The 12,381-nt window shown below is 44.3% G+C and overlaps 1 protein-coding gene across 4 annotated transcripts; it reads right to left on the bottom strand.

Annotated features, from left to right (window-relative positions):
* Window positions 1-205: 205 nt before the first annotated feature.
* On the bottom strand, window positions 206-11,436 carry LOC5510750 (carbohydrate sulfotransferase 14). 4 transcript variants are annotated; one of them, XM_048730592.1, is made up of 5 exons: window positions 11,185-11,390; window positions 6,536-6,610; window positions 2,734-2,768; window positions 1,728-1,944; window positions 206-819 (listed from the first exon to the last, which is right to left on the bottom strand). In XM_048730592.1, the coding sequence occupies exons 2-5, from the start codon at window positions 6,594-6,596 to the stop codon at window positions 227-229; spliced, it is 906 nt and encodes a 301-aa protein (XP_048586549.1). In that variant the 5' UTR covers window positions 6,597-6,610; window positions 11,185-11,390; the 3' UTR covers window positions 206-226. The 4 variants fall into 4 exon arrangements, with proteins under 4 accessions (XP_048586549.1, XP_001631214.2, XP_032235879.1 ...); XM_001631164.3 differs by lacking the exons at window positions 6,536-6,610; window positions 11,185-11,390 and adding an exon at window positions 3,255-3,837; XM_032379988.2 differs by lacking the exons at window positions 206-819; window positions 1,728-1,944; window positions 2,734-2,768; window positions 6,536-6,610 and adding an exon at window positions 6,769-9,049 and having other exon boundaries at window positions 11,185-11,436.
* Window positions 11,437-12,381: the final 945 nt, after the last annotated feature.

The following is a 12,381-nucleotide window of genomic DNA, read 5'->3' on the forward strand; positions in this document are numbered from 1 at the left end:
AACCACTATCTTACATTTCAAGACTGTTAGGCTGAAAAGTGGCAATCCTCCCCTCCCCCTCGTGCCACGGAATTCTTTGTATAAGACCAAATTATACACTGTCTGTCTGTCTGTCTGTCTGTCTGTCTGTCTGTCTGTCTGTCTTGAGTATGAGAGGGTGGGACCCTGGAGCGCGACAAAGAAAAATGGCTTCTACTTCTATCTACTGTATTATTTAGAGCTCTTATTACTGTGGTTTCTCGTAAGAAAATAAATCAAAGTCCCTACGATAAATATGTACAATAGATCTGAGCATCGTCTTGGGAATCTGCGATAGAAGTTCAGCGGTGCTCGGGTTGTGCGCACGCTCCGTGTACATGCGCTGTTTTCGCGGAAAGCGCACGAGATCATTAACATTCATCAGCCGCAAAACCTCCTCGGCGTCTTCGTCTAGATTCTCCATAGAGCCTATGAAATCGTAGTTGAAGATACACGGTTGACATAGAAGATTATACGGCATCCAATGCTCGTCCATAGCTGCCAATTGAGTCGTTGTCAAGTATCTAAAGAACTCCGTGATCGTTGCCCCCTTGGTGCCAGGTGGCGGCGCCTTGGTGTCCTCGTACTTGTTGCGGAATTTATTGATCATCAGTTTAACGTAGGTTTCAAAGTAGTAGCCGTTATCTCCCGTGAGTTTGTCCTTATAAGCCGAGACAAGCCTGTCCAGGGGGTTCCTCACAAACATGAATTTGTAGTAGTTTTGAAGTCGGTACCGGATCTCCTCTGCGGAGAAACTTGAAAGCCGTTTGAAACCTTCATGGTTCACCGCCTTGATGGTCTCTGCAAGGCAAGTGTTATTGAAAAATATCAGACTGTGCCTAGTAATTCATTGGTGATTTTGTAAAAGGGAAAGCAAGGACCACCAATAAAGGCATCGAATAAATCCAAAGACAATATTTCCCCTTCTTTCTTTTTCAATAGCCAATTCATGTGAGTAAATGTGGGAGTGGCAACCCCCTCCCGTCGCCTATCAATAAGCGTTTTAGGTACCCCTATCATACACCCAAGCAAATCCTATCCAGGCACGTCTCGGGGGTCCGGACCACTCTAGATGGATCATGTGACCTATTAAAGATGAAGATGACGTTTTGCCGTTTAATCCGTGGATAGTGAATTACTTCTCTGGACCCCACCCTTTGTTTTTCTCTAGACACGCCCAGGGGCTCATAAGTGGGAAGGGAAATCATCTGCATTATATAAGTGTCACGGCGTTTCCTAGGATCAGGCTATTTTTAGACGCGCGCGCACGAACTGGCCAATCAGCTACATTGACGTTGGTCGCGCGCGCTAGTGACGTGAGGCTGCACGCGCAAATTTCAGTTAAGAAGAATATTTCTTTATCCATCATCTGTTGGTTTTGTTTGTTCAACAAAAGAATTGCAAGCCAGAATTTAAATTCGTAGATAAAGTTGGATTCATCATGGAAGAAGAGAGCAACAAAAGTCAAAGTACCGAAGAGAAAACATAGCTTTTTGTCTGAGACTGCGCGTGAAGTTGAGCTCAGCCAAAACGTACGTACTATGGTCGCATCTGATTGGTTAATCCGCTCGTCTAAAAATAGCCTGATCCTAGGAAACGCCGTGACACCTATATAATACAAGAATGTGAGGAAGTTTATTGCTCCTACTTATGAGCCCCTGACACGCCCCTGCTGTCAACGCGCCTGTCACTCAGACAGAAGTGCATACCCGTATCTGAGGCGTTGCCATCGAGAACTGTAATCACCCGCTTCCAGTTGGAACAAGCGACCTTGGGCACATAACAATACAAGATGTTTTGCTTCTCGTTCACTAGGATGTGATGTAACGCAATCTGCCGCTCGGTACGCGTCAGGCTTTCCCAAGGAGTATAAGGGTCACGCTCACAAGCGTCACGCAACCGGCTCACGCGCTCCCCTCCAGGAATCTGATCAACAACAAACATCAAACATCGATAAAGTTTTGGTTTTAGAATTAGGGACGAGGAGTCGGGGCGGGTGTACATCCTCCCTTAAAGAAGATCAATCACGCCGCCATTTTATGCTCCCGCTCAATGCTGAGCCGCAAAAAGTATCCATTTTCATCTAATTCAGCTAATTTTCATCTAATTCATCTAATTCACCTAATTCAAGCGAGTAATCAATATATTTTCAATCCAAATCTTCAATAACGTATCAGACTTCATTCGTATGTTGTTATTTCCGAAGTTTTCTTGAAAAGAAGTTGTTGTATTTTCAATTATAAATAATAATAAGGGAGTGGTTGATCGACCTTTTTTAAAGACACTAAAGTAGTCATGGAATATCATCGGCTAATAAGGCGACACGCGCCGACTTGTCGAGCCGATTTTGTGTGCATTCACCCATTGTTGTCTGCTCGACTTAAAATCGGATGCAACTTCGAGAGATTTTTTTGTATCTTGTCCGACTTTCCGATTCTCTTCACAAGCTGTTTAGTCTCGCTCGACAAACCTCATGTCCGCCTCAAGCAGGAACAACTTAATTTTATTGTCAAAAACAACAATAATAACAATAACTTTATATAGCACTCTGGACTATATTTATAGGTAGGCTATAAGACGGAAGAAGAATTTATGTAGAGCTAGACCCGTGCTAGAGTAAAGAAGGATATGTGAGCACATAGCCCTTGGAGGTAGCAGAAGCTAGTCGGTCTAAGTGGCTGTAACTGGCTGTAACACGATAAAACAAACACCCACCGCTTTCTGGTCAAGCTTGGCTCCAGGGCCCATGCCTGAAACAAATGAATACATTATGATACAGTAGAACTCCAAACCCCGTTTAGCTCGACTTAGCGAGGGCGAGGGCTTGAGTCTAAAAGCTATGCGTGATTAAAGCTATGCGTGATGGGACTTAGCCGAAAAATGGAATTCCTAACCGATTTGAAATTTTATTTTTAAAAAAAATTGAGTTTACAGCGCGTCATGTGGGCAAGGGAAATAAAAAAAATTATAGCGTTAGCAGGGAGCTCCAGTTACTCGGTTTTCGAGTTCGAGTTAATAAAAGATTACTTAAATATAACAGGCAAATCTGGGCATCAATCTGAATTCGATAACTTTGAAGCATCGTTGTAACACGATTATTTTTTAGATGCTGCGAATTGGGGTAAGGATAGCGACCTTATTGCATCCATGATTCTTTTCTGCTCCGTTTGCGTGTTTATTCAGACAATATGATTAGATTCTTCTCATATATTAGTGTTCAAAACCCACCAACTTACCTATTACACTGAAAATAATTACAAGCAGCCCAAACGTCTTCATTACTTCTTGGAGCTATCTAATATACAGATCTCAACGGAGGTGTTCCTGATTGTTTAGCGTCGGCTTGCTCTCCGCGGAATCTTAATCCCGACAGATTTTAGTGTAATTATCGTGCCGTAATTCTATCCTGCTGAGCGAAAGGCAATCCGCCAGAAAAGAACTACCGATATCTCTTTTGCAGGCAGTCAAGCTTTAGACGCAAAGTGGGGCCTCCGGTTAGCAAACGACCCAATAGTAGACAAGGGTTTATTGTAAACCTGTTCAAGGGTGTCAGCTTTCATCTGGTCTAGGTCCGGGGAAGGGACGAGGGGTAAGTTGTGTTGGGGGAGGGGGAAGGCCCATTGGTAGACAAGGTTCTATGGCTAAGTTGCCTAAGACCCATTGTAAACATTTCTTTGAAAAGAGAGGGGGTGGTGGTACCCTAGGGGTAGCCTAAAAGGGGAGGTGTGGGGAGGAGTAAGGTCATGTCTTTGATATTAGCCGGAAAGAGAGGGGGTGGTGGTACCCTAGGGGTAGCCTAAAGGGGGAGGTGTGGGGAGGAGTAAGGTCATGTCTTTGATATTAGCCGGAAAGAGAGGGGGTGGTGGTACTCTAGGGGTAGCCTAAAGGGGGGAGGTGTGGGGAGGAGTAAGGTCATGTCTTTGATATTAGCCGGAAAGAGAGGGGGTGGTGGTACCCTAGGGGTAGCCTAAAGAGGGGAGGTGTGGGGAGGAGTAGGGTCATGTCTTTGATATTAGCCGAAAAGAGAGGGGGTGGTGGTACCCTAGGGGTAGCTTAAAGAGGAAGAGGTGTGGGGAGGAGTAGGGTCATTTCTTTGATATTAGCCGGAAAGAGAGGGGGTGGTGGTACACTAGGGGTAGCCTAAAGGGGGGGAGGTGTGGGGAAGAGTAAGGTCGTGTCTTTGATATTAGCCGAAAAGAGAGGGGTTGGTGGTACCCTAGGGGTAGCTTAAAGGAGGGGGGAGGTGTTGGGAGGAGCAGGGTCATGTCTTTGATATTAGCCGGAAAGAGAGGGGGTGGTGGGACCCTAGGGGTAGCTTAAAGGGGGGGAGGTGTGGGGAGGAGCAGGGTCGTGTCTTTGATATTAACCGGAAAGAGAGGGGGTGGTGGTACCCTAGGGGTAGCTTAAAGGGGGGGAGGTGTGGGGAGGAGCAGGGTCGTGTCTTTGATATTAACCGGAAAGAGAGGGGGTGGTGGTACCCTAGGGGTAGCTTAAAGGGGGGGAGGTGTGGGGAGGAGTAGGGTCATGTCTTTGATATTAGCCGGAAAGAGAGGGGGTGGTGGTACCCTAGGGGTAGCCTAAAGGGGGGAGGTGTGGGGAGGAGTAAGGTCATGTCTTTGATATTAGCCGGAAAGAGAGGGAGTGGTGGTACCCTAGGGGTAGCCTAAAAGGGGAGGTGTGGGGAGGAGTAAGGTCATGTCTTTGATATTAGCCGGAAAGAGAGGGGGTGGTGGTACCCTAGGGGTAGCCTAAAGGGGGAGGTGTGGGGAGGAGTAAGGTCATGTCTTTGATATTAGCCGGAAAGAGAGGGGGTGGTGGTACCCTAGGGGTAGCCTAAAGGGGGGAGGTGTGGGGAGGAGTAAGGTCATGTCTTTGATATTAGCCGGAAAGAGAGGGGGTGGTGGTACCCTAGGGGTAGCCTAAAGAGGGGAGGTGTGGGGAGGAGTAGGGTCATGTCTTTGATATTAGCCGGAAAGAGAGGGGGTGGTGGTACCCTAGGGGTAGCTTAAAGAGGAAGAGGTGTGGGGAGGAGTAGGGTCATTTCTTTGATATTAGCCGGAAAGAGAGGGGGTGGTGGTAAACTAGGGGTAGCCTAAAGGGGGGGAGGTGTGGGGAGGAGTAAGGTCGTGTCTTTGATATTAGCCGAAAAGAGAGGGGTTGGTGGTACCCTAGGGGTAGCTTAAAGGAGGGGGGAGGTGTTGGGAGGAGCAGGGTCATGTCTTTGATATTAGCCGGAAAGAGAGGGGGTGGTGGTACCCTAGGGGTAGCTTAAAGGGGGAGAGGTGTGGGGAGGAGCAGGGTCGTGTCTTTGATATTAACCGGAAAGAGAGGGGGTGGTGGTACCCTAGGGGTAGCTTAAAGGGGGGAGGTGTGGGGAGGAGCAGGGTCGTGTCTTTGATATTAACCGGAAAGAGAGGGGGTGGTGGTACCCTAGGGGTAGCTTAAAGGGGGGGAGGTGTGGGGAGGAGTAGGGTCATGTCTTTGATATTAGCCGGAAAGAGAGAGGGTGGTGGTACCCTAGGGGTAGCCTAAAGGGGGGAGGTGTGGGGAGGAGTAAGGTCATGTCTTTGATATTAGCCGGAAAGAGAGGGAGTGGTGGTACCCTAGGGATAGCCAAAAGGGGGAGGTGTGGGGAGGAGTAAGGTCATGTCTTTGATATTAGCCGGAAAAAGAGGGAGTGGTGGTACCCTAGGGATAGCCAAAAGGGGGAGGTGTGGGGAGGAGTAGGGTCATGTCTTTGATATTAGCCGGAAAGAGAGGGGGTGGTGGTACACTAGGGGTAGCCTAAAGGGGGGGAGGTGTTGGGAGGAATAAGGTCATGTCTTTGATATTAGCCGGAAAGAGAGGGGATGGTGGTACACTAGGGGTAGCCTAAAGGGGGGAGGTGTGGGGAGGAGTAAGGTCGAGTCTTTGATATTAGCCGAAAAGAGAGGGGTTGGTGGTACCCTAGGGGTAGCTTAAAGGGGGGAGGTGTGGGGAGGAGCAGGGTCATGTCTTTGATATTAGCCGGAAAGAGAGGGGGTGGTGGTACCCTAGGGGTAGCTTAAAGGGGGGGAGGTGTGGGGAGGAGCAGGGTCATGTCTTTGATATTAGCCGGGGTGTGTTGTGGAAGAAGCAGGCCCATTAGTCAACAAGGGTTAGGGTTTCATTTACGCAAGAGGAGTGGTTACCTGGAAGAGGGGGGTTAAAGAGTGTATTTATGCCTAAAAATGCGCTATAGCGAGAGAGGGCATTTAAGACCGGGCGCTAGAACAAGAATTTGCATCATGTGTTTAAATTGTGTCATAAAAAACTCGGGGGGATGATAAGTTTACAGTCTGTCGTCACAGAGGGAGAAAACGAAAAGAGGATATGTAGGGGTAGTCTGCTTAGCAGCCGCTCGTAGTGTCACGCACGCTTCCCGCACAAGCTGCGTGACACTAAGAGCGGCTGCTAAGCAGTCTAACGTAGGGGAAGAGGATGCAAAGTCTTTTGCAAAGTCCATTCACGCAGGAAAAGTTTAAAGGTGCAATACTACCTTCACTTTGTAGGTATAATCTGTAGCTTGACCAACAGTCGACGCGAAGCTCCTTTTTCATAACAATCCGCTTTACTGAAAAAATCATAGAATTCTCGAACAAGTTATTTCAAACAAATGTTATTGCCTTGATCTTGAATCTCTTAGCACTTAGGACAGAAATGAATAGGCGCTTTAAGGCAAATGCGTAAACTGAAAGGATATCATGCTACAGAAGCACCCAAACACTCAAACACGAGGAATGAAATTTTATTGAGCCTCAAACGAGTACATATCTTTTATGTCCAGTTTTCGCATAGGATGATCCACTAGCTTAGGCCCCCCTCCCCCCCCCCCGCGAGGGGATAGCAGAATAGGACGATGTGAAGAGTGGATAATAGCACTTTATACCCTATAAGATAGGACGATCACCCCCGTCTACTTATATGGAAAGTCCCCTCGGGATTCAGCGCCCTGACCCGTCTCACATAAAAAGCAGGTGCAACAGATACGAGCATCCCATGCCCCTCAAGATCTAATTTGTACCAACTTCCACCAGTTATAATGGTGCGGAAGGCACAACAAAGCTAGGCCCCACACCAAGTGCCCGCATGTGTGTATTGTTAGTAAGCACTGTCCCTGAGGGTGGTCACTGCCAGAGGGATTTTTTCGTGGTGGTCTTTTTACGTCCCTACAGGTAGGTGCAGGTTAGTACAGTGCCCAAGGGGGTACTCCGATATCAAACGGACGGGGGTTATCGTTGGGATATTTTTAAAAAACAACCCTAAAAATACTAAAGTGGGCGTGGTCTGGTTATATTTTAACCCTAAAAGTGGGCGTGGTTAGGCATGAATTTACCCCCTAAAAGATACAAACGTAAATAATTTGTAATAAAAAAGTTCATTTAAACCTGACTCTAATGGAAGATTGACACGTTTTAACGCTCGTTCATGAGCTACAAGTTAGATGAGCGATGGCTGTAATAGCACCCTTAAAAATACCAAGTTAGAAAAAACTTTTGCATTCTCATTTTTACCCCTAAAAGATACCCAAGATTCCAAATTTACACCCTAAAAGATAAGATGATGATCCCCGTTCGATGGATATAGGGAGTACCCCCCTGGGGTGCAGTGCAGCTTGAAGAGACGGGACCTCCGGTCTAGTGTCGTTATCCGAGAAGACAGGAAACGCAGGAGAATAACTTCAACTCACTTGTAACACAAATTCGAATAAGGCAGGAACCCGGAAAAATCCCCAGTCAGAGCCAGGATTCGAACCTGGGCCACAGCGGTGAGAGGCCGACGCGCTAACAAATTTTACACAGTTCATCACTTTTAATATATATCTTATTGAGATAAATGTAACAACTGACATTAGCTAGCATTAAAGCTTTCGTGGATCGTCCTATCATTTTGTCTCAACTTTCTGTTCATGGAATGACAGCTGGATATTCTCCGTGCTGACCGCGGGCGTCACTCTAGTCAGCATGCATTGCGAGCCTGGAGCGGCGCGAAGCATGCCGGGTACCTCCATGTGATACAGGTCATTGTTCGAGTCCTCGTCCACAGCACAACACGTGAAACAGCACCAGGACATGTTCCTACGTAGTTCGGTTACTCCAAACAGAGCGACCGCTGGAGTGAACACACCACAGCTGTACTGCAGGCTCCTTAGTGACATCATTATGACGTAATAGGGCTCCGTGAGCCCGCAGTCCTTGCAAAAGTAGCTCAGATAGTTCACACAATGCAGCGGTAAGCATGTCACCGTGAAGGCTCCAAGCATTATAGCGATGAGAACCGAAAGGGAGAAATCGTTATTCAGCGCCATTGTCCTATTCCTGCGATTCGAACTCGCGAGGATACACGCGAATAACAGCATGGCGACTAAAGTAGGGACCGCAATACAGCTAATCAGAATCACGAATGAAAGGTGCTGGAAGTCCGTGTGGTTATACACCAAGTAGGACGCAGTGGAGATGAGTACAGCCGCTAGCCATATCCCTACGCTGATGACGTAATCGGGCATTTCAGGGGCTATGCGATGATGGATGGGCCAGCCGACTGCAAACAGCCTCTCCGTCATCAGCATATTAATATGTAGAATACATAAAACTGCATAGAACACATCGAAACTGTAGTAATAAACATCGCTTGTGGTCTTTGTAATCTCGTCTGTGTTGCGGACCTCGCTTTTGATCAGGGCGTAGAGGCATAGTGGCAGGTTCACAAAGCTCGCTATCAGGTTTGCGGACGCGAGGCTCGCGAGAAAGTGCCTTAGACGCGGGTGGCGAAGCCTGTGCCTCAATGCCACGAATATGAGTCTCAGCAATACACCGTTGACTAGTAAAGTAAGTATCAGAAGTACCGAGAATACGGTTACAAAAATCCACACTTCTATTGATGTGAGCATCTCCATGGTGGTGGTCCTTTCGCTGAGTCTTCTCAAGTTTACTAAAAGGCAATCGAAGTTCGATTGCAATGACTACAGTCTCTGTCATCTAGTGTTCATTGCAGCTCGTTTTAGTCACGCCATCTGTGGAACGAGAACCGAGCGTCTTTAGTATTGGTGCACTTCACACGAAGAACAAACAATGCAATTCGATCCGATGAATTCCAATCATGTTGATCCATGTTTTAACGTTTATCAGCTTAGTAAGTATGTAGTTATCTATAGCAGCATGAAACATGGATATCTCCTGGTGCTAAATCCGGTATATCGGTTACACTTAGACACGATATGTAGGCCGCATTATTAGTACTCGCATTGCCTTAAAACATCCCACAACAGCAAGACAAAGGAAACGTTTTAATGTTTGAAAAAGAGATCTTTTTAGTATTATGCAATGCTAACGAACATACAAATTAAAAACGAAAAATATTCCTATGTCACGATTCCACTTGCGTATTCCGAATAGCGAGTACTTTATTGTAATAAAGTATGTAAGGCGAATGGCAGTGGAGGACACAGGGTGCCCGCACAGCAGCCCGTGCATAAGTGACACGCGAATTCATTTAGTATTGGAAAAAAATTATTTGTCTATACATTATATATTACGATATTACCATCTCAAAGCAAATATTATACTTCCTTTACCAAATTCAATCGAAAATATTGCAGTAGCTTCTCTTATTAAGCCGATGGAAAAAGATGCTTTTTCACAATTGACAGGGCAAAACGGCGGCTGGCAGAGGCTTGAAAATGTTTAAAAAAACAGATGCCTTCTGATATTTTCTTTTCTAGATTCTTTTATCATTATTATGAATAGTGCAATTTTATAAAAAGTATATTTGTCACATTATTTGTAACATACCAGAAAAGGGAAGTCTGGTATCAACCCCGGATGTTTTACACATAAAATCCAATGGAAGGAGTTAATTTATCATTTTACTGACAATTATATAACAGTAAAACGCATTTATATTCTTTACTTTCTTGCTCCAAGCATTAGATCATTATTTTCATTAACAAATTGAAAAAGAATTGGAAAAGAATGCTTATTGTTTACATTTCTTTCCTATTCTTGCTTACCAAAAAGTTTGTGTTTCCGTCTGCCTCTTAATGAAACGCGCACGAAGCCAATATTCCTGACCGTCTGCAGCTACATCAGGGAAAAATGGATCGTTTTTCGAAATGGAAAATCACTTATCACACAGATATGTCATTCCTAATGCAACACGATTCAAGATTGGCTTATGTATAATGGTCAAACTCCCTCTAATCCAGGTTAACCTTGGATTTAATAGAGATTTTCTCCAAAGCGACAAGCAAAAACCTGTTTTTCCCTTTTGTTGACATAGATTATCTTCACCTTTCCTTCCAGAGATTCTTTATTCCTCTCTTGTGAGTTTGTCTCCTATGGTTTATCTTCATGTTATGATTGCTATCAAAACTGACCCCCGAGACTGATACAGCAAACAAAGCCTCTTAAATAGTTATTTTTACGAAAGTCGGCTTTCAAGTATTCCCAACAATTTACGATTTAAAAGCGATCTTTTAATGTTTCCAACAGAACCCGTGAAACCCGTGATGTTAAGCATTTTGTGGCGCTTAATCCTTATCCCTTGTATGAATGGATGTACATTAGCACTTCGAAACCACAGTTTATTATTCGTTATGAGGTTTCTTTGCTGTGGGGTTTGTGGTAAAATGGAGGGAATTAAAAAGACGAAAATGTCGCATAGTGAAAAAAGTTGACAAGCATCTCTTTAGAGTCAAGTGGAATAAAACATTAACTTATAAAAACTGTTGCAAGTTTTTGTCATTATAAGTCCATCAAGTACTAATTTGAAAAAGCAAGGGAATACGATTTAAGAGAAATTGTATTTGAAATATGCTATGATTTAATTATGCATCTCACAGATGCATATTTCAAGTGAAAGATACTATCTTGTGTTCACAGAGATAGATTTCAAAATTTCATCGAAAGGCTGCACGTGCAAAATGCCCAGGAAATACACAACATAAAAAAAATGCAAGAAATATTTATGTTTCAAATATAATCTGGCCCATTTATTTCTAGAATCAAATAACAATGATACCACCATTTTTAAATTGTTTCAGATTTCAAAGTTACAAATAGGAAATCGACACCTCTACCCCTCACGACGTTAGAAGTATAGTGTGATAATAGAATATTAGGAGAGTTTACAGAGAGAAACATCACTCACCAAATGTCGCTGAGTGGGTCTTTGCTCTTGAAATAGCTCTTCAAATCCCTCGGTAAACCCCCTCGTGACAAGTGATATGATCTGCTTGTTGTGCGGTACACAAGACGCGGACAGGAATTAATTAGGTCACGTGATAGGGGACGACAGGTGTTTAGGGTTTGTCATGGTTACACGGATACCGCGATGGTATTTTAATATTGCGGGTGGCCTGTGGTTACCTCTGTGTATTGGTTATACGTCGTTTCTATTTACTTGCTGTGGGTTCCCTTTAAGTTATCTTGATACATTCCCTTGATTCAAATTTATTATCCAAATATTCTTTTGGATATTTAAAGCCCATGTTCAAAGCTACTGGTCAGAAGTAGCCCCAACCCAAGCCTCCCCCTTTAATTTGCTTCTGCGACACACAATTCCTAAACCTCGAGATTACTATATTCCCCAAATACACGCCTGTTACAAGACCGAAAGAACATAGGGGTGTTTCCCGCAAAAAAATGATGGTAATCTTTGCCTTCAGATGTGCCAAAAATAAACTATTCTTTTTATACAAATTCTCCGAGTATTACGAAATGATGTAACTATAAAAGGGAAGTATAGACATTCGTGAACATTTATAAAAGCAGCAGAATAGTCCTCAGCTCGAGTTAGACATTGTTTATCGGAGCTGACGGGCTCGTTTTTTCGTCAAGATCAACAGCGCTTCACACCCTGAATTTTCGGTATACATGTTAAGATTATTATTATGATTATTAGTATTAGATTATTATTATTATCTCCTGCTACATATGCCTCGTACTTATACTAGGGACTGGCCGAATCACAGTTCACAATCTATATTGTTGCGATCGTAGTAGAATATAACAAGCAAACGAACCGAACTTGAAAATCTGATTCCAGAATCTGAATCTGCCGTTCAATCAACCCTGCCATGAAATCTACCGTCCGTAAAACAAATGTTGTGCTGTGTTTATCATGAAGTTATGAAAGGGAAATATTTGGATCACTTGTTTTTTTTATCACCATTATTTATTTCAGAGTTCAAGCGAGGAACAATTTCACATTTCATACGCTTGTTCCCATGTTCACATGCAGAGTTACGTGCTAAAATATGCTTGTCACATGTTAATACAAATGCTAGTCACATTTTAATTCAAGTGCTAGTCACGTGTTAATTCAAGTGCTAGTCACGTGTTAATT

The sequence above is a fragment of the Nematostella vectensis genome, chromosome 7 (assembly GCF_932526225.1).
Source record: "Nematostella vectensis chromosome 7, jaNemVect1.1, whole genome shotgun sequence".
Taxonomy (NCBI): domain Eukaryota; kingdom Metazoa; phylum Cnidaria; class Anthozoa; order Actiniaria; family Edwardsiidae; genus Nematostella; species Nematostella vectensis.